Source organism: Gobio gobio (assembly GCF_949357685.1).
Source record: "Gobio gobio genome assembly, chromosome: 8".
NCBI classification, from domain to species: Eukaryota; Metazoa; Chordata; class Actinopteri; order Cypriniformes; family Gobionidae; genus Gobio; species Gobio gobio.
This window is the reverse complement of record NC_137114.1, coordinates 32743648-32769942: the sequence shown is the minus strand read 5'-3', so window position 1 is coordinate 32769942 and position 26295 is coordinate 32743648. Positions and strand designations below refer to the sequence as shown.

Here is a 26295-nt window from a genome sequence, read left to right as displayed (position 1 = left end):
TAGTTCAGCGTTCTGTCTTAAAGGGGCAGCGTCTAATAAACCTGCTGACGATTGAGCCATTCATTCAAATCGAACAAAAGGCAAATAGAAAATATTCACATCTCTTGAATGAATAACTTTAGCTTTTATAAGCGTTAATCTATCAATTTATACAGTGAAAACTATGCAGTGTTATTTTACAGTTCATTACTTTATTGTAGGTTTGTTCTTTCTAAGTAATATTAATGTTAGCAGACCTTCCGAATGCCTGCACACTGGTCCATTTACAAATAGATGTTTTATATTTTTGTTCAAACATTGCTGTTTCTTTTGCTATAGATATTTTACTTTTCAGATTATAAAGCCATGTTAATTATGTTCTTAATTATGTTTTTTTTTTCTTAAAAAAAAAAAAAAAAAAAAAAAATTATATATATATATATTACGGTAAACGGTAAAGTATAATAAAAAGAACCGAAATTAAAAATTGGAAATTAGTAGATTTGGTTAGCATGTTGATTTACGGTGTGCGCCCCTAAATTTTCTGGTTGTGCCCCTAAAATTTTCAGTTGGGGGCCACTGTGCTCCTGGTGAAAAAAGTTAGTCTGGAGCCCTGTTAGGATAAGCTCAAAAAATTACTTTTATTCAGCAAGGATGCATTAAATTGATCAAAAGGACAGATTTTTACATTGATACAAAATTATATTTCAAATAAATACTGTTCTTTTGAACTTTCTATTCATCAAAGAATCCAGAAAAAAATGTATTACGATTTTCACTGCGCAAGTTTTGTTTCTTAATCAGCAAATCATTGATGATTTCTGAAGGATCATGTGACTGAAGACTGGTGTAATGGCTGCTGAAAAATCACAGGAATAAATCACATTTTAAAATATAATAAAAGAGAAAAAGGTCATTTTAAACTGTAATATTGTAATTACAGTAATTACTTACTGATTCCAAACTTTTGAACAGTTGTATTGTAGTATTCATGTTTTACAATTTCATATTTTACATAGAAAGAAAAAGTAGTGCAACACAACTCTATTATTGACTAGAAGTACATCAGCTTCAATCTCAAGACAACAATTTAAATATATTCTGACTAAATATAAACATATTCAATATAAATATATTATATATAACTGACTCTAATGCCATGACTGTTTTAAATTAATGATCATTGGAGCTTATACACTTAAAAGACAATTTTAGCACTGCTAGCATGCTTACTCCCGTATAACCTATTTGTACAATTAAATACAAAGACCTTTAGTGTTTTACTACATGCCTTTGTTAGAGTAAACGCACATCATCTCTGATACTGCCCTGAGATAGAAAATGGCCTTTAACCCTTAATTAGATGGTGTCGAGAAAGGCACTTTGTTTCTTTATGAGCTAAAATGTTGAGATCCAAGTGTTGAAAGTCTTTCAATGACTCAGAGAGGGAGACATCTCTTCAAAACATCACTGAAGCTTTGTTCACTGTATGCACTTCACACAAGCTACGTTCAAACCCCCAGAATCTGACAAAGAACAAGACAGCTGCAAAACACCAGCAAACACAATTGGAATTTTGGCATCACATTCAGGAGAACATGTTAACAGAGTAGCCACTACTTCCTTTTGAAATGTGACCATGGGGAAGGAGATCCATCTGGCTAAAAAAATGCTGAATTTATTGTTGTCTAATAAACATCTCTGAATCTATGTGCTATTTAATCTCATGTATTATCTTGAATAATGTGCACAGTGATGCATTCAACCAACTTGGAATAGTAACTCTAAAATGGTCCAAACTATGGGCTGGCTATCCTGAATAGTATCAATAACAGGATTCCCTAATTAAAGAGATAAAATGCTGCAATGGCAAAAGTGCTGCACATTAAGAATCACTGGGAACAGTTATGGATAAATTACACAGATAAAAATCAAGAGCACCAAAACAGACAAGACAGTCCATTTATTTTTGACTACTGATCTGATTGTATGTTGGCCCTTGTTTCTTTTGGAAAAGCAGAATGTAAAGCAGTTGACCGTTTATAAATCAGCAACACCAGTTCAAAGGCAGAAGGATGTGATGTGCTACACTACAGATTAGGTCAGAACTCAAAAGGTAAGGAAGTGCAGGAAAGGAAGTCGGTTTATCTGGAGGAGGAGAAAAGCAGGAGGCTGAAACAGGAGGTCAGTACAATAAGGAAAAGCATGAATAGTGGTCAGCGGAAGAGGGGATAATTACGCAAAAAAAAAAAAAAGTAAAAATTAAGAAAGTGAGGAAGTTCAGCACAGATGTGGAGATTAAAGGGGGAGAGAAACAATGTCAGACTAGGAACTCAAACGTCATTTAACAGATGCTTCTTAACAAAGAAAATGCCACTTGGAGGGCATGCAGTTCCTTCCTATTCTCACGTCTAATTATACAAAGAATGAAGTAGTAGTCCACTCCATCATATATTCAACACTATTATAAAACACATCTGCAAGATCCAGTGATTCATTACAAATTAGATCATCTCGTGGTAAATAGTCTTAAAAAACGTTATCTAACCACAGACCACGTGAAAGGAATGACATAGACCTGCTACTGTGTCAGCCACAAAACTCCTTTCACTGCTCTGACTCCTTCGCTTATCCATAATGCTACAATAATGTTGTTTTATCCAAGTAATAACACTGTGTCTTTGTCTACTAAATTGAAATGCATAAAAATTAGGAGAATTATCAAAGTGTTAAAAAACGTCAACCTTCTAAAACTGAAAACAGTCTACATAGCAAATAATAAATGTATAAATAAATGAAATGAAAGTGGCTTTTAAAGATCATTAAAGTTAATTGCGCATTTTTGGCCAATTACTGACTAAGAACATCAAGATGAAATACTGAATACTCAGACTAGGCTACTTAGAAAAGTTGAAATCAGCTTATTATTTCACTTTCTTTGCATTCAAATCTGCATGTGGGGTGTTGGTAATTTTGTTGAATCATTTCTTGCAACGTATTTGCAAACTTTACATTTATATACAATATAATAATCACTCTATACTCGTTTTTATGATCTGAACCATCAATTAGTTTGCTTTTGAAGACCATTAGTTTAAATTACAATCAAATTCTCATCAAGAATTTGAATAGGCTAGTTAAGCCTTTATCACCACAGATGCAGCATGAATTGTGTTCAGCCTTTACATTGTGAATGCATTACATTCATGTACAATGTTCTCGTAAATTCTCATGAACGATGAACGCATCTCACCATTTCTGTTGTAAAGTATACTGCCATGCACAATTTAGAAACTTTGACTTACTTTTGCACGTGAGGACGATCAGCCCCACGACCAACGGCGCGATATAACGGAGGGTCATGTCTTCCTGATCCGAGGTTTGATGTGAGGAGTTTGAGCGCGCTGGAGAGCTGAAGTGTCCTGTAGATCATCAGAGAGGGCAGATGTTTGCACAGAGTGCGCGTGAAGTGCAGAGAGACGAGTGGGAGGAACCTAGTGGGCTGCGCCCTACATGCCACACTGCAACACTAAAGCACATGAAACACGGACATTGGCAAGATTTCAATCGAAAATATGATTGTCATATCAGCGTATAGAGTTTTGTTTTGTTTTTTTGTTTTTTTGGGGGGGTGGGGGGTGGGGGGGGGCTATACGTATACAGTTTGTGAAAACTTTCTGCATAAATTTCACTTCAGCTGGAAGGAATTTGACCCATTCATCTTCAAACACTGCTTCAATTCAGTGATGTTGTCAGGCATCCCTGCATAAACTGCTTTGTTCAAGTTCTTCCACAACATTTCTGTTGGTTAAGGTCGGGACTTTAATTTTGCCATTCCAAAAGCATTACATTTCTTCTGCTTCAACTATTCAAGGCTTGTGTTTTTGGGGTTGTTTTATGCTGGACTCTCTGTTGTGCTAACCTTGACTTGATGTAGCTTCTCATTTAGCTTGAACAATATTGGTTAGTCGCTTGCCAAATGACAATATTAGATATATTGCTTATTTTAGGTACACACTTCTTTAAAACAAAAACACAGATCATTTAATAACACTGTTTCAAAATTAATATATGGTACAGTATAATGTTGTGATCTCTTTACAATGAGTACTTTTAAATTAGTTTACAATTTATTTAGACTAAATATAAAATATTCATATGAATATATTCCATTTTTTATATTCATCATAATTCATTTTATATTAATATTTATCTATTATAAGCCATCAAATGTAAATTGTCATTGGCTTATTATATCAGCCCAAAATTCTCATTTAAACCAAAAAGTTATATTTTTGTGTAGGCAAATTCATCTGTCCATGAAACCTGGCTCATCCACATGGTCTTTGGGCAAACGTTGGACTGGCAGTGGGAGTTATGTTCTTCTTGGATAGCATTGGCTTTCATGCTAATCTGCACACAATTCTTGTTCAACTGTCTGATGATAGACAAAAGAACACTAACCCATTAAGGCAAAGCAAAAGAAGGTCTCCTGGAATATTCTTGCATTTTATATTTGTTGAGAAGAGCATGACTTCTAAACTTCCAACAAAGATATTTCCCCATGGATAATTTTGTTCAATAAATTTGTGAAAAAGAGATTTGGTATGTCTCTTGAAATTGTGAGCGATAGCTTGACCTGATATTTATTTAATCGATGGAGTCTGAAGTCTTAATCAGTGCTTTCTATATTTATCAACAGTCATTATAAATGCTATTGTTCTTGATAATGAGCCTTTTAGTTGGCTTTTTAAATAGTTTCTAAATTGACTTTTTTTTAACTGTCTACCATTAGTGGATGAAAAACAGATTCAGAGAGCCTGTAATCTAATTATCCATCCTATGATCTACTGCTGAGAACTAATTACAAGACAAACCAAGGAATATGTATTTGAAAATAGGCTGAAGATTTCCTGTGGGACTACAGTCAAGAATCAATTTGACATGGTTTATCCCCTCACATGAGCAGCCCAGTCAGATCCCTTTTGAGATACACATTTTTAGGTTGAGAGCTCAGTATGAAAGAATCAAGTGAAGGCAGCATTCGTCAAAGTAAGGTAGGTTGTTGGCTGTAGTTTGTGAGTAGGATGTTGACAGCTGAGCTCTGAAAACCTCGGGTAATGTTTGCACACCTGCAGGAGAGTGTGGCGGTACTCTGCTGACTGAAAACAAGAGATGCAAATTCAGTTGGTCACATTTTATATCACTTCATATATCAAAGTACATTTTTCGTACAAGATCTGTGTCAGGTTGGCAAAAAAATATCCAATTGCTTTGGTTTAAATTATATTCCTGAAATAAATTCTTCATTCCTAGCCTATAAGTCTAACCTCATAAAAGCATAGAATCACTTAAAATATATGAATGAAAATGCAACAGATATCAATATCAAACCATTTCAAGAAAGATCAAATGCATTTTTCAAACAAAACATTTCACAAAAAGAAGTTATAGTTTAAATAGGGTTAAAAGATATGCTGTTCAAAAGATAATATGTTGGCACTAAATAAAAGATTTGCACACTTCCTGGTTGTCAAACATTAGTGGAACATGTTCAATGGCTGTGTCCGAAAGCTTAAAAAGACTGCCTTCAGATGATGCATTCCAAGGTAGGAAGGCATCAAGGCACGTCCAAATCCAATGTTAGCTTCACTTCCTGTCTCCTGAGATATACCTTCATATGATGGAAATAGGGTATTCACTAAATGAAATTTTTTTTTAAGGACTATCGTTATGTGAATGATCGTTGTTTTAAAATGCCTTTGCATGAACATGTTTAAACTAAGACAAGATAAATACAAAATTTAGACGAGCTGGGCACGTCTCTCTTCTCAGTCCATTAAAGGTGGATCATGTTAGACACGCTCTGCTTAACACAATGTGTTGCTCTGCAATTAGAACTATTCACATGACTGAATGAAGACTTCAATCCTGTTGCAACTTATAATAGATTGACTGATGATAAGGCATCTGTGAAGCCTTCATATCATTGTCTTGCTTTCTTGAAGTGGTGGAAAGAACCATGCTTTTCCTTCGACGACAGGAAGGAAGTATAGGAAAGAAGTCATTCTTTCCATTCTGGACGCTGGGGAATATTTTTTCTGGAGTTGTCTGCTTTTATGAGAGGGGCTATTGTCTGTTAAACACAAGGGTGGTGGCTGTGAACGTCTAAAGAGTCAAGGGGCTCAAGGGCAGGGAGCAGAAGACATTTAGGGTCCTATCTGTAATAGAGTCTGCACAAAAACAGGGTTTGTTTTAAAAAGATTGACATCAGTGATCTTCATCATGGCAAAAATGCTGTTTCTGTGGTGATAGGAAGATAAATAACAAGTTGTATGAAGAATGTTTGAACTGGTCTTTTGGTAATACATATTTATATATAACATAATTAATATATTATTGTATATTAATAATATAACAATACTTTTTGTTTTAAGTTAAAGTTATGTATGTGTGTATGTGTATATACCTATTTATTTTCTCTATCTCTCTCTATCATGGCGGCGTGAAATAAATATGTTAGCCTTCATGGGCTTGCATATCTCAGAATCTTTTGCACCACTAAGCAGCATTTCCTTTGTTTGAGTCGGATGCAGAAGGATCACGCCCTGATTAAAATTACATCGCTGGGAAGGCAAATTTTCACAGACTATATAAACCCAAGGGATTGTACATTTGAACATTTAAATATTTTCTCTACCCCTTTCATGCTCCCTTCCTATGCTCCTTTTTAAGCTTACTCAAGTGTTGAACTTGGCTGGAGCCCGTGGGTTGCTGTGGTATGTGAGGTCGTAGCCTAGGTTGTGACCAGACTGCACACCAGTGGTTTCTTCTGTTGAGAGTTTGTGTTTTCCCATAGAGGCTTCTGGATTACTGCATCATTGGTCTGTCTCTAACTGAGTGCCTATTAATAGTTCTCCTCATTTTGCTTTTGATAAACTTCCTGAGCCAACACAGCACCAACTGCAAGTTATCCCTCTTATTAGGTTAGAAATATGGGTTTTATCATTACAATTCGACCTTAATTGGAATCTGTCAAATTCACCAAAAATCACACAAAAAAGGTAAAAACAACAAATTAAATAACAAACACATAAACTTGAGATATTTTTTTTCATAAACTGTGAATATTAACAGTGAATGAACAGTATAAACAATATTGTTTTTTTTTTTATAAATGTTTAAAAAAGTATCAATAAAAATGTGAAATTGAATACACATTACTTTTACTTAATAAAATTAACTTGAAGTATACTTATTTTTTTGTATGGAAGTGAAATTGAACAGTGGATTTAGTTTCCATCATGCTTTGCATGGGACTGGAATGAGAGAGTAAATGTGTTATTTTATGTATTTTTTTTAATAAAGGGAAATATTAGTTAATGTGTAGGTTCATTTATGTTGAAAATTTAGGAACATTTGTTATGTTGTAGTTTTTGTGGTTACATTTGTGGAGAACAGTGAAGCTTAGCTTATGGGCTAACAATGAACGTTTCCTGTTAGCTTGCTACCATGTGCCATTGTTAGTTAGCAATTAGCTGGAAGAGCTTCAATAGTTATTTTGGTTAAGTCTAATTTTTGAAAGGTTTCCTGAACTCATTTAGCTTTCTGCTCTACAAAACTTTGATTAAATTTGTTCAACAAAAATTGTGGGTTTAAACAAGCTTTAATTAATTGTGTGGAAAAGTTTTCCTTGCATTAAGGTCATTGAACAAACAGAACAATGATCAAAACATAGATGGAGTAGATTGAGTCAACACCCCAAAGCTTCCCACTCGTTAACCCTCCCCGGGTCAACATTTCATTAGGTAACATTTGGCAGTTTTGATTCATATCTATGCTGTTTAATGTTTTATGTTCACGGTCTATCACTTTCTTTTTATTTACCTGTGTTTTGATCCGGAGATTCTGTACTGAAGATTGTAATGGCGCCCCCTACCGTATAACAGTGAAAACACGGATAGCCAGAAAGATAAAGAGTAGATTTAAAGTAAATTCCTCTTTTTCTGTATGCCAGTATTTCCAAACAGTGTAAGTTTATAAGATAGTATGTAAAACTGTGAAAAAGTATGTATTAGACTACTCAATCAAAAGAGTAAACACAACTACAAAACTAGTATACTTAATTATACTTTTAAGTAGCCTCTTCTTTTCGATCTTCTTTTTTAAGGGTTGTCAACAAACATGATTCATGCAGTCTCAACACAAGAGGATAAAATGAAGTTCCATTTTCCAAATCGGCTGCATGTAATGTAATTAAGTTGCGACAAAATGTTTATGAATGGTATTGCGAATGGTAGCCTAGGACTGGCTACCCATCAACCCATTAAAGTTTCTAGAATATTTAGTGGACAAGGAAAACTTCAATTCCACAAAATGTGTGCTAAGAAACCCACATCTTTTCAAAACTACTTTTTCAAGTTGTTGTCTAAACAGAATCCAACAGCTATCGTCACATATGAGAGGAAATACATGTTATCTTAAGACATGGGTCAGTTGAAACAATAGAACAGCTATCAACAAAATGACCTATTGTCAAAATCAATTCACCGGTATTTTGTTTCCCTCGTGAGAGGAGGTTTCTTTTAACGCTCAAGGTAGCAAGGAGCATACATGAGCACTTGAGGGCTGTCATCGAGTTTAATGGTGTGGAAGTGACCCGTAGGAATGGAAAATACAGCAGTAATGTTTTGCTTTATGCTATAGAAGAAGGAAATCTGTCAAAGGAAATCTATTCTCTCAGGCTTTGTTACTTCCAATTGGGGCCTCAGATCAGTGTGGTTTGTTTATTTTCCCAAGAGGCCCTCAGTTGAGAATGTCTTCTTGGCCTCAAACTAAGGTTAAACAGTGTTCGACCTGCCGGCCCTGACAAATGCTCAGCAGAACAATAGTTGTGGGGTTCGATATGTCACCTCTAAATATTAATGGAACCATTCATAAATTGTGTAACACTAGCTAATCTGGCTATTCTCCGTACCTTTGTTTATTATAAGCTATTATCAGTCATATATTTTCTTCGGGTTTGAGTCTTAATTGGCATAAATGGAAATTATAATTTTGTTTATTTGTCCAATTCAAATGAGCAGACAATATTATTTCACTTGACCGGGACTAGTTGTCACACATTTTACAGTAAATATTTTTCAGTTTAGGTTTGTTTTTTTAAAGCCAGATTCAATCTTTATTTTTAATAAAATAAAAAAAATAAAAATGATATATATATATATATATATATATATATATATATATATATATATATATATATATATATATATATATATATATATATATATATATATATATATATATATATATAAATATATATATATATATATATATATATATATATATATATATATATATATATATATATATATATATATATATATATATATATATATATATATATATATATAAATGTTTTTAAACGTATTTACTTATTTTGTGATAACACATCCCGATAGTGAGTCATCTAAATCTAAACAGGAAAACAATTATGATACACATAACAATTTATGAATATAAAATATCAAACATGTATTAGCCCATTTGATATAGGACTATTTTATCAATATTTATAACATTTTAAACACACGACAACTTTCTAGCAAAATTATATTGGGATTTTTTAGACTTGATTTGGGGGGGGGGGGGGTGATTATTCTAGTTTTAAATAGTTTTAATAAACCAACATACAAATTTTAAACCTTTAATTAGCTACTGTTCTTTGTGTGATAGTTATCAGTTCTATGTTGCGATGGCATTGGTTGAGAATTTGAATCAAACCCGTGAAAATGTTAAAACACAAAACGACAAAATCCAAATGCCTGGGGGAAAAGGCAGATTCAATCAAGCAGCCAATACAATACGGATGTATTTGTTTTAACTAACAATCAATCAATCACGAATGATGTAATTTTCTGAACTCCATAATTTCGCCAAAAAAACCCGATTTGTAATATAATCAGATCATGCTACCTAAATGACCAGAAAGGTGGCGAAAATAAAGGTGGTGATGCGTATGATAATCAATAATTGCAGCCGCGTTTCTGCGCAGCCCGAGCGCTGAGTTGATCCACTTCAAACACATGATGTAAAGCGGAAACAACGGACCGAAACAGAGCGAGAGACGCTTTCGATTCTAGCCCATTAATAATCCAAAGAAATAAGCTGCTGGGTTTGTAGTCGTCTCGGAGCTTCATAAAATAGCGAGGACGCTTGGATTGCGCTGTGTTTTAAGAATGAACATTAGCTTGGGATACAGATCTGTACAACCAGCCAACATGAGCAGTTTCGATTTTCAAACGTAAACATCCGCCGAGAAGTTCCCGTCCATGTGTGAGCAGCTACTTCACGATGCTAACCATGTTTAGGATGAGTGTATCTGCCCAAACCAGAGGACATGTAATTCCCAGCTAATGCTCAGCGATAATACGACTGGAACTGCTTTTATTTGCATCTTAAGTGGTTAGCCGAGACGACACGTTAAGACGCGAATGGGTTAGCACGCGAGCTAACTTGGCTACCAAAGCTGTTTGTTTGTGAAACTACAGACCGAACCATGTCGTTTGACAGCACACATAATACGACAGATGATATATAGTCCATCACGGCGAACTGAGGTGACATTTCACAAGCGGATATTCTTATTATGGGTCTACTGAGCCTTATTTTTAGCTCAATTGGAAAATGCATAGATGCCATTTGCCTCCTCCTGGATTTAAATTTTGTGATTGTCAGCTCATTAATTCAGCTGTTGGTGGCAGTGATCTCCTTTGTCAATAGTCTGCCCATGCTACTCACAAATTCAGTGTCGGAGTGCTGGAATCTCACTCTGCTTTGCATCATCACCATGAGGGACGGAGTGGCAGTCGTGACCCATAACATGGTCGGAGGCTGGATGCAGCTGCTCGGAGGCACGCTGGAAAGCTTCAAGATGATCGGATACCTGTCTTCACATCTGCTACTGCGCACCAAAGAGCTTCTTCACCGCGGCCTGCTGTCGGGACACAGTTTTCTACGGCAGGCGTGGGAAGGCTGTGGCATTGTGTTCAGCCTGTTGCTGTATTTCGTCAACACGATCATCAACTTACTTCTCATAGGCACGCAAAATTTATACTCCGTGTTGGTCAGCACTGTGGAGGCGGTGTCCTGCCCTTTGCAGAAGGCTCTTGAGCTGACCCTGACTGTGCTGACCTTCCTGTACAGCAGTCTCGTTGGCACCTCCATCCTGCTGTGGACACCATGCAGACTGGCCATGGAGTTCCTGGGATCTGTCTGCCAGATCTTCATGAGCGTGTTCCTGCTCAACTCTTATGGACTGATGCTCACATTGGTCATTATCACGTGTGCCACAATATACCTGAACCCAGCGCTCCCAAGACGGGCATCTTTGCACATAATCAACTACATCAACACCGTGCCCGTCCTGCCGCGACTCCGAAGGGCTCTACACCGTCTCTATGTGCTCAAGAGGAACGTGTGGCAGAGATTGGCCTGGCATCGCAGCCGGATAGGCCTCCTGGTGGTTCCTGCAAGGAGAGAGACTGCGGAAAGGGACGTTAGACAGCCCGAGCACAACCCTGAGCCTCAAGTTGACCTAAACGCAGCAGACCCGGTGGTGGAAAACGCGCCTGAGGACGCCATCCAAGCCGACGATCCTCTAAACCTGCCGCCTCCGAGCTCCAGCACTCACAGGCCGCTCCGAAAGTCTCAGTCTGAGGACGGTTGCAAAGGCCCTCCGGCGGACAACCTGCTGAATCTTCTGCAGGAGCAAGAGGAGAGGAAGAAGTGTGTGATCTGTCAGGACAGCACCAAGACTGTCGTGCTTTTGCCGTGCCGTCACTTGTGTTTGTGTAGAGACTGCACCAACATTCTGCTGAGCCAGCCCATCTACCAACACAACTGCCCCCTGTGCCGCCACATGATCCTTCAGACCATGGACGTGTATCTCTGAGGGAAACGTTTACGGATGTGTTTCTGTCATCCTCAGGTTATTTGAGCAGCACTGTTCTTGAAACTGTCCTTTTCGTCTTTGTCCATTCCACTACTATTGCTTGTAAATAGACTTGATTCACAACCTTTTATAAATTGCGAAGGGCGAGGCTGATGACTGTGACCGTGTTTTCTTATGGTTTTATATACATTGTCACTTTTTTCATCAGCTTGTAGAAGCAACACTATTTTTCTCATACAGCAATATATCGTGAATGTAAGCTTTGTATTAAAAACAGGGCGTTGATTGTGAAGGTGGAAAATTTGTTTAATTGAGTGTATAATGGGAACATTTGTATGATACTAACATTGAGCCTTATAGTATGAATCGTTTAATAAAATTTTTGCCTGACTGTAAAGGTGATCAAAGGTTTCATGGGAACTTCTACAACATCATATTGATTTCTTTGTTCAGTGTTTTGCTTTGCATACTTTTTAATCATTCCACCAAAGCCATTTTGCACTATGTAAACAAGTGTCACTCACTACAATAATTTCACAAGCCATTCAACAATCTGATGATGTTTTTGTCATGTATTATTGAACAGCATTAAGGCTGTCTCACTGCTAAAATGGTATTGATCAGTGCATTTTCAAATCGAAATTTTGAGCTTGTATTTTGTTTCGAGAGAGTAGTTTAATTCGGTTACCGGTAAAAAAAACAAGTCGCAGAAAGGCTTTTAGCTCGGCTTTGTCCAGTGGATGTTGTTAGAAATCACTATTTTGGATAACATCTTGTACATTAGAGACAAAAGGTACAGACCTTACTGGTTCATCTTATTTATTTTGGTCTTGCATGATATTTTAAAACCCCAAATTGCATTCAGAAAGGCACAATGCGCAAGACAATCACGTGCATTTGAGAAAAGGAAAAAAAAGGACCCATGCAAGCAGATTCATAACTGTTTTGTCCTTTTGAAAAATATAGCTCCACATAGTGCCTAATTATTTCTGTCACTCTCAATTCTGCTCAATGCAGGTGATAAGCACTAACCCATGGTTTATTGTTGTACTTTTAAGGTTTTTAAACATCCCATTCATTCCACAATTTAGCCCCAATCCTTTTGTATTCTTGTACTGCAGATGTTGGTTTTCTATGAAGGTCTCCAGTGATGATGTTTGTGGGCAAAGCAGATGTGTCTCTCCAGAGGCCTGGATAATATTAAAACAACATTCATTGACTATCCAGATGAACAATAAACAGTATTTGACTCTGTGGTCGTATTGTCTTTGTCTTCAGCACAACTCGTATTAGTTTCGTCACTGGACTAAAATGCAATTCACAACAATGCCTGTGATTGTGATAATGACTTATCCCACTTCTACACCGAGATCGGCGCATAAACTTAAGATTTTAAGATGCTGATTGTGGGTGTGAGAGCTTATGAAGCGGAGGCCACTTCCTCCAAATCATGCGATCATGACTTTTCCAAAAAAAAAACTGATCCAGTGTTATCTACATCCCAATCAATTGAATGGAAATACTAACATGGTCTCAACTCTGGAATATCATTCTTTTTCAAATTGGTTTATTTGATATAAGGTGTGTGAAATGCAAGCGTTACACTTGAAGTATAAAAGATGACGCATTCAGCACTGGACAGCTCCACATTCCAGCTTTTTTTAGTAAGAGGAAATGTGAATCTCACATTGTTGTACACTTATAAACAGTACTCAGGCAAATCCCTGAATACATGCATTCGGATACGGTGTTCATGTCTGTTTTTATCTAACTGCATACTTGAGAACAATGCTTTAAAAATAACTAAAAGCTTAGGAAGCGGGGCACCATAATGAATTTAACACAGTGTAAAGCTTCCTATTTTTTAAAATGGAGATGAAAAAGGATTTACAAGTTTGTTGATTGATTTATCGATTTGATTCCAGCTACAAGTTAACCTTGGCTCGCTGTTATGTGTAATAGTCTACCCTCTGACTAACCCTCAAATAAATGACCATGTTAAAGGAACATCAGCCCTTTAATTATTCACTAAAATAGATACTAAAATATTACATCATTTTCTTAAAATAAAAATAAACTACAGTTCACCTTTAGAGTAAATCCAACCAGTGCTATTTGTATTGCATTTAGAAAGTAAAAGCATGATGTTGTATCCCAAACATTTCTATAAACTTACAAAATAAAATTAGAGCACTTGGGATCCTGATACTGATGCAGGGATGTACTCTAATCTATCAAGTATAGGACAGCTAGAATAGACTCAGTTCAGAGTTCATCCATTTCACAGTATATGTCAGTGTCTGGCCCTGGGTCCACTGAACCAATATGTGGACTATCTTGAGTTTATCTTACAAATAGGAAGTCTTGCCTCGGGTCAATGGGAACGTTCCTGTCTCTGAGGATGAGAAGAGGGAAAAACAGCAGTTCCTCACACCCACACAGAGACTTCCACTGCACAGGGGACTTCCATTACGCCTATCATTCATTAAACATTCTGAAATTCCACAAGGATTTGTCTAAAACTGGCAGCTATTGAGTTAATGGAAAGTAACTTGTTAAAACAAAGATATTTTTTGTTACTATAACTTTTGAACTAGACCATTCTTTGCTAAATCTTTTATTTTGAATGCATTTAGTATATCAGTGTGGCTATGATGATGAATGAACGCCCCCTGCTGTTATTAGAGCAAAGTACACAACTAAAAATATTAATGAATGGAAATGTAACCAGTAATCCAGCCGCGAGTGCTCCGAGAAGCCAAAAGAGACATGTGAAGTAAAATACTAAACAAATATTACAAAAACATAAAACACTGTCAACAGCGACACCAGCGAAAAAAGTTTTAGAGAGAGCAGCGTAGCCTATCTGCAAGGACATTCTGAAATTCCACAAGGACAATGAAACGACGCCCCCTGCTGATATGCATAATCAGACGTAATAAAAGCAATAGACCATAAAAATTAGATTTTATGATGTTATTTAAAATCCAAAATCAAAGAACTACTGTCAGTTAACTTTAACTTAAATAGAGTTTAGTTATTGTTATGGGTTTTGGCCATGTACCATGGTACTAGTTTGTGTAAATAACATGGCATAAAGATCTGCCAGTCATAAATAAAATAATGTTGTAAAGGTTAATGATTAAAGTATTTGGGAGTTGGATTCAGACACCCTTCTGAGCTTGGTTCTGTCTGGTTGAAGCGCTCGGTTAACAGCTGTGAAGGGGCAGGCCATGACCTCATGGAAATGAACCGCACAAAGGGAGGATACAAATGTACCTCTCATTCGTCTCAATGTTACTGCAAAAACATTCTGTGTAAGTCTCTGCCAGCAGCCTGGGGAAAATTGGAACTACTTGTATTGGAACAAAAACAGTCAGAAAAGCAGGAGAACGGGATAGAGGCAGAAAGAAGCAAAACTAGCTGTGAAACCGCAAATGTGATCGCAGTAAAAACGCGCGCATTGCCTCGTTATTGAAATACACCACAGCACCTTTACTCAGAGGTCACTTTCAACCTAAGCAGCTTTTTATTGGTCAACACAGTGAATTTGTGTGTTCAAAGTTCAACAAACTTAAATCCAGGGGCGTTTACTGGGGCACAGGCCCCTCATTAAAAAAAGTGTCCCCATATTTTGATAATTGCTAATGCGATGACTGCACTTTGCCTGTAGATGTGTCTTCACCTACATTGTAATATGCTCTAGAGATAAAGAATAAAATTATATGACTCCAGTCCATAAAAGATAATGGGTTATTCCAAGCGCAACCTCCCCCAGTTTCTCTTGAAGCCAATACGGAAGTGATTTAAACTGCAGGGAGCAGAATCTCACTGAGCCCCATGTTAAAATGCCCAACTTTACAGCCGAAAAACACATGTTTACAGCCTGGTACAAATTGGGGTTTTGGTCTATACAGCTAATTTTGCCCTTCATGACAACTGTGAGGGGGGTGAATTTTTTTTAGAACTCATTCGTTTAAATTATATTAAGCCTTAAAGGGGCTATATGCGTTTTTCTGAAATTTAAACTCGCGACTGACACCTGTGGCCAAAAAACAGAACTGCTCTCATTTTCTGCTCGCTCTCGCAGCGGTGGTGACGTCACATCCGCAGACAGCGCGGGAAAAGACGACCCGCCAGAAAATAGGAAAAATAGGATACAGGCTTATAGGTGCACCCACTGTGAGCGGACAAGGTGTCAGTATGCTCATCAGGAGATGTTTGAGTCATAAATGGTCAAATAAAAAGGCAATTGTTACGTTTATTTTGGGGAAAAAGTTGCATATAGCCCCTTTAAAGTTCTGCATAATTAAGGGCGTGGTCACTTGAGTGACAGGTGGATTGCTGCTGCTGTCACTACTAGCCTTTGGTCTGCTGTCTGTTAGCTCCACCCACTCCACCTCTTTGCCCATTTGCTCCATCTTGGCAACAGCCACACTTTTAGGTTTCAGAAACGCTCTTCAGAACCCTATGTGTGACATCACGGACACTACATCCATATTTTTTTTTTTTTACAGTCTATGGATATTTCACAAGAATGGAGACTGGAGTTTCAACAGATAATTTCAATGAATCATGTGATTTGGTTTTTTAAAAAGTACACATTCATTGAAATGAGTGACCTGTACGTTCTTCAAAAATTCTCCATTTGGGTTTCACAAAAGGAACAGTCATGCAGGTTTAGAATGACATGAGTGAATACATAATTACAGCATTTCCCATTAAAGGTGCACTATTTCTTTAAATGCACCCTGAAATATGAAACCACAGGCCTCCATTTCCCAGCAGTAGAAATTGCTTTTCCTTGTAACATTTACTGACAAATTAGGTAATTATGGGTGTCATATTTTATTGAAGTCGTGTTCCAGAGAAGTGTTGGAAAGTATTTATTGTGCCTTTTCATGATATATAGACTTCCACCAGAACAAACATTTTGTGAGAAAACAACCTTCTGCTTTCTTTTCTTTTTTTTTTTTTTAAAAGATTCCATATAAAGAAGTAATATGTTCGATTTATAACTTTCATTCTTTGCAAGGCAACCCTCCAGTCTTTTTATTCTGTATGACTAAATGTGATTATAACTGAATCATCGGTGCAGTGCTGATCATATCTGATCTATTGATATGATTACAAATGAAGGCCAATCAAAGGCCTTTGTCTTATCCATGACGGTACTTTTCCAATTCATGAAACCTGCATGTGGCAAACAGAAAGTTAGGTGCATTGTGCTTTAAGTTTATGCAAAAACAGCAGAGTTTTTCCAGTCCGAGTACACTAGGAAACCAGTGAAAGTGCTGTCTGTCTTTGGGCTGGAGTAAAAGCCAGTGTACTCTCCCAGGGACATCTGCACCCACACCTGATCTCCTGGAATCAAGTGCACTAGTGTTCCTCCAGACAGCGAGGCTGGTTTGGACCAGTTCCCGAAGATCTGAAAGTAGGAGGCCACGGTGTGTGCGTTCTTTATGAGGTCAAACTGCAAGCTGGAGCGATAGACTGTGGCGTGAACGGCGAAATAGTAAACGCCCGGCACTCTGCACGTGAATCTTCCCGTCTCGGGATTGTAGTCACCCTGCTCGTTCAGAATAACTTTGTCGAAGCGAACCGCATCCCCTACTGCCAGTGGAGTAGTGCGAGCCTCAGACAGTTTGGCACTAAAAGCTGATTTGGGGGCCACGGCACACTCGCCCGGGGTTCCTCGCTCGCCTTTTTCTCCTGGATCCCCTCTGTCTCCCGTGAGGCCCCTCAAGCCCGACTGACCTGCCAGGAGCATCATGGTATTTTCATGTTTTACTATTGACATTCAACAGAGTGCTGCAGATATATGCAAGTATTTTTGCAGGCCAAAACCAGGAAACAAGTTCGCATTTTAGCACTTCCGGTCGGTCCCACCGTCCTGAAGTTCGTTTTTTTTTAAAGGCTTTTCGTTAAATGCCTGTGTTTAAAACAAGCTCAAGATATTTTCATGTTTTATTGTTCAAAATAAAATACATCAGTAATACCCCCTTGACTTTTTAAAAAAGCTTTTACTTGTCTTGAAAAAGATGGTTGCTAACAAGTGGCATGCAAATGGGAATACAGAGGTTGTAGGAGACATAAATGTCATCGCGGGGAACAGGTTAACTCATCTAGCTATTTACTAGTCCGCTGTAACAGCCTCATTGTGCTTATAATCATGCTCTTTCAAACAATTCTAAATCAAAATTTCAAGTAAAATGTTTTTAAATAAAGTTATATTCATGCAGCTATGTTAGCTTATAGCCTACGTTTAGATTTTACTTCTGACGATTGTATTTAGACAAAAAATGTAGTTAATTGTGAAGATTGTCATGATGAACACAATGTATTAGAATAAAAAACTAATTTTCTGCATAAATCTTGGGTTTTTGTAGAGGGAACGTACTCGGTTACTTAACGTAACCTCGGTTCCCTGAGATAAGGGAAGGGAGTACTGCGTCTTAAGACGCTGTATGGGTAGGTTCTCCTACTCTCGAATATACTGAAATAATTGTAAAATCACGCAGTGCTACTGCCCAGTCAAAACAGTGTCGAGACATCTCGCACGCTATTGGCTGGCCAGTGGGAACTGCATGAACCAATGGCAGAACAGCGTAATCTGAGCGAACCAATGGGCACAAAGCCCGCGAAGCTGAGCGCAAGAGCCCGCGAAAGGGGCATATAAAATACGCTGTAACTGTCAAAAACGTCAGGTTAAATCGACTGAAGCGACGATCACCCGAGTCAGTGCCATAGCACGGCCGTCTAGGCAGTACTCCTTCCCTTATCTCAGGGAACCGAGGTTACGTTAAGTAACCGAGTACGTTCCCTGAGATAAGGGAAGGAGTACTGCGTCTTAAGACGCTGTATGGGAACCTGTAAAATCCCGCCGTGCTATGATAAGCGCAGTGACTCCCTCAAGTTTGAACACTTATTAGAAAGGGCTCAAGACTAGAGTTACTGACACATCATTTATATTAATAATATATATGTACACACGTCTTATACTACTGGGCTCATAGAGGCCGGTAACTATAAGGAATGTGTAAGCATTGAAGCATATGAAGGCCCCAATGCCAACTTATGACGGGGACGGGCTTACAAGGCCGTCTAATATTCGTTAGGCTGTCTTAGTATTTTTATACAGCGAGGACTTGTGCCTGCAGTGCAGGGACATCCAGACTGAAGAATCTGGTTAAAGTAGATGGTGAGGACCAACCTGCCGATCTACAAATGTCACCCATAGAAACTCCACTAGACCACGCCCAAGAGGAGGCCATGCCTCTGGTGGAGTGAGCTTTGACACCTATGGGGCATTGGAGGCCCATAGTGTCATATGCTAACGCTATCGCGTCCACTAGCCATCTGGCTAGGTTTTGTTTGGTGACCGGAAGTCCCTTAGTTCGGTCACCAAAACTTACAAAGAGCTGCTCCGACTGTCTAAAGTGGGAGGACCGCTCAATATATGCTCTAAGTGACCTAACAGGGCAGAGCAGGTGTAACTGTCTCTCATTCTCCGTAGTGAGGAGGGCAGAGAGAGTGATTACCTGTGCTTTGAACGGTGTTGAAAGCACTTTAGGTACATAACCATGCCCTGGTTTGAGGATGACTTTAGAATCGCCTGGGCCAATTCTAAACATGCTAAACATGTTCACAGATAACACTTGAATGTCACTGACACGCTTAACAGATGCCAGTGCTAATAGCAGGGCAGTTTTCAGCGAAAGTGGCTTTAATTCAGCCGTCTGCAGCGGCTCGAAGGGAGGTCTTTTTAGTGCTCTTAGGACCAATGAAGGTCCCAGGACGGCACCGTAGGAGGGAGAAGGGGGTTAAGCCTCCTGGCTCCTTTTAAGAATTTTATGACCATGTCGTGTCTGCCTACTGATTGGCCAGCTATAGGCGTATGAGATGCGGCGATAGCTGCCGTGTAGACTTTGAGTGTGGATGGAGTGTGTCCTGCATTCAACATCTCTTATAGAAAAACAAGAATTTGTGATATCTCGCATGACACTGGGTTATAGTTCCTGACTGAACACCAGTCAGAGAACACTGACTATTTAAGGGGATAGAGACGTCTAGTAGACGGAGCTCTAGCTTCACTGATGGTGCTCAAGACACTCACTGGGAGGTTCTCGAGCCCCCCTTGAGTGGCCAAACATGTAACGGCCACAATTTTGGGGTGGGGGTGCCGGATTGTCCCGTTCGCCTCAGAAAGGAAATCTTTCCTTAGGGGAACTGGCCATGGGGCTGCTGATAGTAACTGAATCAACTCGGGAAACCAGATTTGGGTTCACCAGAGTGGAGCCACTAGCAGGACTGTGTGCTCGCATTCCCTGATCCTTTTTAAAATCTGGGGAATGAGCAGTACTGGTGGAAAAGCATAAAGTATGCAGCTGGGCCATTCGTGGGCCAGCGCATCCTTGCTCTTTGAAAAATAAATTGGGCAATGACAGTTGTCTTCGGAGGCGAAGAGGTCGACCTCTGCCCTCCCAAAAACACTCCATATCATTTGAACCGTTTAGGAATGGAGGGCCCATTCCCCCGGGGACACGAGGCCCCTGGAGAGCATGTCTGCTCCCTGGTTCAGTCTGCCTGGCACATGCACTGCTTTTAGTGAATGTAATTTGCCTTTTGCCCATAGGAGGAGATGTCTGACCTGTTGGTTGAGCCATCTCGACCTGAGCCCGCCTTGGCGGTTTATGTAGGAGACCACAGTCGTGTTGTCCGTGCGGACTAGAACATGGTGACCTGAGAGACGTGGTAAAAAAGTCTTGAGGGCTAGCACTACTGTCAGCATTTCTAGGCAGTTTATGTGCAACCGTGACTCCGTGCTCCACCATGAGCCGAAGGCCGGTTCGCCCTCGTACAGAGCGCCCAAACCGAGTTGGAGGCGTCCGTGGTGACCACCATCCGTCTGGAAACTGTTCCCAAGTGACCACGGGGCCAGGGCTTTGACACAGCCGCGGCCCACTTTGATCCAAAGCTGGCCTGAATGCCACGCTTGGGAAGGAACCCGTGATTTCAGCCAGTACTGCAGGGGGCGCATGTGCTTCATACCCAGCGGAAGTACTGGAGAAGCTTTTGCCATTAGGCCTAGCATTCTCTGAAATTTTTTTAGGGGTGTGTTGGTTCCCATTTTGAATGAACATGCAAGCTGCTGTGTAGTCAGAGCGCATTCGTCCAATAGCCACGCCCTCATTTGGGCTGAGTCTAAAATCGTTCCCAGGAAGGAGGTTCTCTGCCTGGGAAGCAATGAGCTCTTGGCTGTATTTATTCTGAGACCCAGGCATTCTAGATGGCTGAGTAGCATAGATTTGTGAGATTTTATTTCTTCCTCTGACTGGGCCAGTATGAGCCAGTCGTCGAGGTAGTTCAGAATGCGCATTCCCGCTTGTCTTAAGGGGGAGAGAGCTGCATCCATGCACTTCATGAAAGGACAGGCCAAATGGCAGGACTGTGTACTGATAAGCCTTCCCGTCGAACGCGAATCTCAAAAACGGTCTGTGACGTGGGATAATTTGGATATGAGAGTAAGCATCTTTCTGATCCAATGAGAAAAACCAGTCCATCGGGCAGATTTGCGCGATGATCTGTTTTAATGGCGGGATTCTGAAAAGCCTTTTGATAGAGCTTTGTTCAGGTGTCTGAGATCTAAGATGGGCCTGAGGCCGCCATCTTTTTTGGGAACAAGGAAGTAGCGGCTGTAAAAAACCCTGACTCGCTCTGAGCTGGAATTTTTTAACTCGCCTTTATGGCGGTAGAATGCAGGGGAGCACGCATTAAAGCGGACTCGTAGTTTACATTCATTGCATGAAAAACATTCAGAACAGTATTTTTCTCCCTGACCGGAACAAAAACGGGCCGTGGGGAGAGATGTGACACTGTGCGCACAGCACTTATGTGTAGCGGCACACACCTGTAGTGGGCGCGTGCTCTACATATAGAGTGCTCTCGGCGTGAGCAGTAATCTGTGAGAACAGTGCTTATGTGCAAGGTGCATGTATTTTAGTAAGGTCGTTGTTAAAACACAGCGTTGATGTGCAGGCGAGCGTGTTTGACAACAGGCTAGTTGACTGCAATATTTACATCTCCAGTCGCCTGAACCGAGGGGATTGAGAGAATGTAAAGTAAGTCTGTAGTGGTAATCCGGCCACAGCAGGACTTTTGAGTGGTTCTATAGCGCTGAATTAACAGTGCTTATATGCAGGGGTACACCCTATGTAGGGGACACACTGCCTGCAGTCATAACAGAGGAAAGAACTCTTAATTGTTTATTAGGATCACCGTTAATACAGCGTTCTGTGTACAGGCGTGCATGTTTTATAACAGGCTTGTTTACTGAGAGCAGTGGTGGTTGCAGCTTGGCCGCCATTCAATAAATTGAGACTCACTGAGAAACCTGTGAGAGCGGGGCTCGAACCGGCAACCCTGTGTGCGAAGTACACCGTAACAGCAGAGGGCGTGGCTATGACGTAAGTCGCGCTCTTGACGGTGTTTTCAGTGTGTGTGGCGTGCGTGTTTCATAACAGGCTCGTTTACTACACTGTTGAACCTCTCCAGTCGCCTGAATAGGGGACTGAGAGAAGTGATAGAGTGAAAAGACGCAGGGCTTGGCCGCCATTCACGACGCCATTATGCGCTAGACAGCGAGGCAGCAATGACGTAAGTCGCGCTCTCTATAGTGAGCGCGCTGGGAGAGAGAGGGGCGCACGCGCTGCCGCTGTAGGAAGCGCGAGCTGCAGTGACAACAGCCTGTAACGTAAGGCGCGCTCTCAATATCTCCAGCAGTCTGAGAGAAAGTAATGCGGGAAGCTCCGGCATTAGTTTGCTCGTCCACTCTGACATTCTCTGTCCGCAGCGCTTCTTAGCGCGGCCCAAGTGAGAGAAAAGGAAGAGCGAGACGTTGGTAATCGTGCGGATTCGTCTTCCTCATTGCCGCCGAATGAGACCAAGCCCTCGGCGTCGAGCAGAGGGAGCAGGTCCGATCGAGGGAACGTCACAGGGGAAACGTCTCTCTGAGGTGAAGACGAGTCACACGGGCACTGGGCCGACGTGAACTCGCTAGCCTCGGTATACTCAGCCCTCTGGCTCCGCCGTTCTTTCCCGCCGAGGCTCGGGCGGAAAGGGGAACGGGAGAGCGCGAGGGCCGGGGTCGCGCTCTGAAAAGAGCGCTATCCGCGAACGGAGGGAGGAAATGGGCATACCCTCGCAGTGAGAGCAGCCGGACCCGGCGAGAGCAGCGTCCGCGTGGGCCTTGACCAGACAGATCACGCACCCGTCGTGGTTATCCTCCTAGTGCAGGTAAGTACTGCACTAGAGGGGTATGTTTTTCTCAGTATTGTACAGAAAAGGATACACCATAGTGTTTCACAAAAGAGCGCAGGGGAAAGGCGTGACAGCTCGCGGGATCGCTGGCGATTTGAGCGCGCTGAAATACAGCAGGCCGCTGACTCTCGCAGGACGTCCGGGCTGGTTAGTTCGCTATTCCGCTGCAGGCTCGTCAATTCACGGTGAAGGTGGTGTAGTTCGAGTTTATCAGCGAGGACCGTAGATCGTCGCTGAAGGAGATTAATCTGACGTTTTTGACAGTTACAGCGTATTTTATATGCCCCTTTCGCGGGCTCTTGCGCTCAGCTTCGCGGGCTTTGTGCCCATTGGTTCGCTCAGATTACGCTGTTCTGCCATTGGTTCATGCAGTTCCCACTGACCAGCCAATAGCGTGCGAGATGTCTCGACACTGTTTTGACTGGGCAGTAGCACTGCGTGATTTTACAATTATTTCAGTATATTCGAGAGTAGGAGAACCTACCCATACAGCGTCTTAAGACGCAGTACGAACTGACCGTTCGAAAGGGAACCAGGTTGATGCTAACCTTCGGTTTGGCCTACAAAAATGTGTCATAACTGCAGCACATGGGAGAAGGAGATGAGAAAAACCATTGAGGTTGGTATTTTTGTACCTGGTTCTCCTCTCTCCCCTCTTTCCCCTTTCTCTCCTGATTGAGCATCACGGCCGTCTCGTCCATCCCTGCCGGGCTGACCAGGGCTGCCATGCAACCCAGGGGATCCTGGGATACCTGGGCTTCCTGTGCACAAACTGGGGATCTTGTTGTCTTCAAGCGAGTTGGAACAATGTACTGCAATAACAAGCAGCAAGGAAAGAGGCCATGTTTGCAGAGATGTCATCGCTCCGTCTGTGGAGAAAAGAACAAAATGGAAGAAAACAGCCTCATAATCTTGCTCCAAGATGATTTTAGCATTACTGAGACTAAAAATGGTATAAAGTCTGCACATAATGTGAAAAGCAGCGAAGTGCAAGTTGCATTATCTCACCTCTTGGTCAATAGGGTGAGCATGCCAAGGGAAATTTTTATAGTACATAATAATTACTAAAGCACAAGCTCAACTGTATAAGTGTAAAAGCAGATAAAGACGACTTGGAAATAAAGCCTAGGAATTCATATCTTATAGCCTACATTGACTGAAGCATCATAAAATGTTAGAAAAAGTTATCCTTCTGGTCTGTGCGTTAAATATTTTGAATTGAACAAGTCATTTGGATCACAATTATGATACTTTTACAGGGATTTTTTTTTCATTTTGTAGCCTGACAGCCTTAGTCCTCATTCACTTTCATTGATTTTGAAAAGAGTGGGCGGGACATTCTTACAGAAGAAAGGAAGTCATTAGTTTGGAACAACATGAGGGTCAGTGTTCATTTTTGGGTGAGCTTTCCCTTTAATAACGCTCTCCAGTTATTTTGTCAGCTGTTTTCCATCTACATTACCGAGGGGTTACAAACTGATGTTTGTAATTAGCTGGTGAATAACAAAAATGCAAAATGTGCTAATCACTATAATACATTTTACTGTCTACCATCTCTCATTGATGAGGTGCTGAAGCCAGTCAATATAATCACGCTGCAAACACACACTATCTCTACAGCAGGAAGTATTTATGGGCTTGTCAGCTCTCGTAATCCTGTCTGGAACGACGCATTTCCAAGATTTTATGTCTTTGTGTAAATCAGCAGGTTTCTATTCAAAGTCTACTGTCTGTCAAACAGCTGTTCCTTATGAAAGTTGAGAAACTGCTGATGATTCACACCGAGAAATACAACCAGACCACCAAAGCATTCTTCGAAAATTATGCAGAATCAGTTAAAGCACTGGTATCTTTAATTTAAGAGAAACATCTGTCCAAGGACATCTGGACAGTTATCTCTCAGGACCATGTTTATGTATTCTGGTTCTAAATGCTTTGAGCCGCTCAATTCGTAAGCCATGTCAGGGCATAAAACGAATGATTGCCAAAGTGCACAGAACAAATACCGTCATTCCAATGTTAACTGGATGATCTGATTTCCAAACAAAGCATCACTCGCTCTCATATGCGTCACATTTTTTATTATTGCAACCTTGTATCGACAAACATTGGGGTACATTCCTTCAATATCAGTGGAATATTTAAACTATATTACAAATTAAACTTTAGGTTGAAATATGGGATGAATCGGTTTCTCCTTAGGCGCTTATCTTGAAACTTCAGTGCATTATAAATGGGTCTCATTAATCATAAATTAGTAGGAAGAAAAGGTCATCTCTCAGTGTTCAAATATTTGGCTTCAGAAATATGAATTGCAGTAAAATTAATCTTTGTCAGTTGTTTCATTAACTGGAAAAAAGTGACCAAACTGAGATCAGGAATGAGTAGCAGTGATAAACAATCTTGACAAGAACAAAAGTTACATAAGAGACTGAAAAATCTTTCCATTTCAAGACTCAGCATGTTTCATAGTATAGAACATTATTAGTAGTAAAAGTGAATATCTGCATCAAAAGTGTCTAAATTACAGACTAAGAATTTGTCTATAAAAACAAAACTAAAACGTAACACCTTGTTAGTGAAAGCAGTCAGACCCTTCATGACTAAACATTTCACAATTATGTAAAAAAAACAACTAAAAACTCACCATTTAAGTTTTTTGAAGCTCCACTGGATTGACAGTCTTGAGCAGGCAAAAGAGAAACGAGCAGTGAAACTCCTCTTTTCTTTGCCGTCCAAGGCGTCTGGGAAAAAATGAGCACTCCTAGCCTTCAGAGGAAATGGGAAGCTATTGGAAGCCAATTAGAAGTAGAGAGGCTGGGAGATGGGGAGGGAGAAAGAGGGATCATCCAAGGGACGGAGACGAAATGTTTGTAGCTTGTCCAACTTTATAAGCATAAACATTATCTGATACAGCAGAGCCTTAAAGATGGGGTCCTGGGCGCCAGTGAACAGTCTGGCGAGACCCTTGTGTATTTAATTAGTGTGGGGTTTACAAAGGAAGGATGCCAGTTTATTGTGGCGAATTTGCGAGAAATAAA

General features: G+C 40.2%; 3 protein-coding genes across 4 annotated transcripts in view; 1 reads left to right on the top strand and 2 right to left on the bottom strand.

Annotated features, from left to right (window-relative positions):
• Positions 1-11065, bottom strand: part of mcamb (melanoma cell adhesion molecule b) — a 48629-nt gene extending 37564 nt beyond the window's left edge. For both annotated transcript variants that reach the window (XM_079824295.1, XM_079824296.1), the window contains exons 1-2: positions 10783-11065; positions 3285-3508 (exon numbers count right to left, since the gene is read on the bottom strand). In XM_079824295.1, coding sequence (XP_079680421.1) covers positions 3285-3342 — 58 coding nt within the window. In that variant the 5' untranslated portion in view covers positions 3343-3508; positions 10783-11065. The remainder of the gene's footprint in view (positions 1-3284; positions 3509-10782) is intronic.
• On the top strand, positions 10068-13185 carry rnf26 (ring finger protein 26). Its single transcript, XM_079824300.1, has one exon. It carries the CDS (start codon positions 10631-10633, stop codon positions 11933-11935), a length of 1305 nt encoding a protein of 434 aa, XP_079680426.1. The 5' UTR covers positions 10068-10630; the 3' UTR covers positions 11936-13185.
• A 2993-nt stretch (positions 13186-16178) lies between these two features.
• c1qtnf5 (C1q and TNF related 5) lies at positions 16179-26222 on the bottom strand. Its single transcript, XM_079824302.1, has 3 exons — positions 25902-26222; positions 23890-24123; positions 16179-17692 (listed from the first exon to the last, which is right to left on the bottom strand). The coding sequence occupies exons 2-3, from the start codon at positions 24113-24115 to the stop codon at positions 17172-17174; spliced, it is 747 nt and encodes a 248-aa protein (XP_079680428.1). The 5' UTR covers positions 24116-24123; positions 25902-26222; the 3' UTR covers positions 16179-17171.
• Between the last annotated feature and the right edge of the window lie 73 nt (positions 26223-26295).

What these genes read in the sequence shown, in the direction of transcription:
- c1qtnf5 (XM_079824302.1), bottom strand. Translation starts at nt 24,115, where the DNA reads ATGACATCTCTGCAAACATGGCCTCTTTCCTTGCTGCTTGTTATTGCA. An exon ending in AGGGGAGAGAGGAGAACCAG is followed by an intron (nt 17,693 to 23,889) that starts GTACAAAAATAC and finishes TGCTCCTGGCAG; the next exon opens with GTCAGTCGGGCTTGAGGGGC.
- rnf26 (XM_079824300.1), top strand. Translation starts at nt 10,631, where the DNA reads ATGGGTCTACTGAGCCTTATTTTTAGCTCAATTGGAAAATGCATAGAT.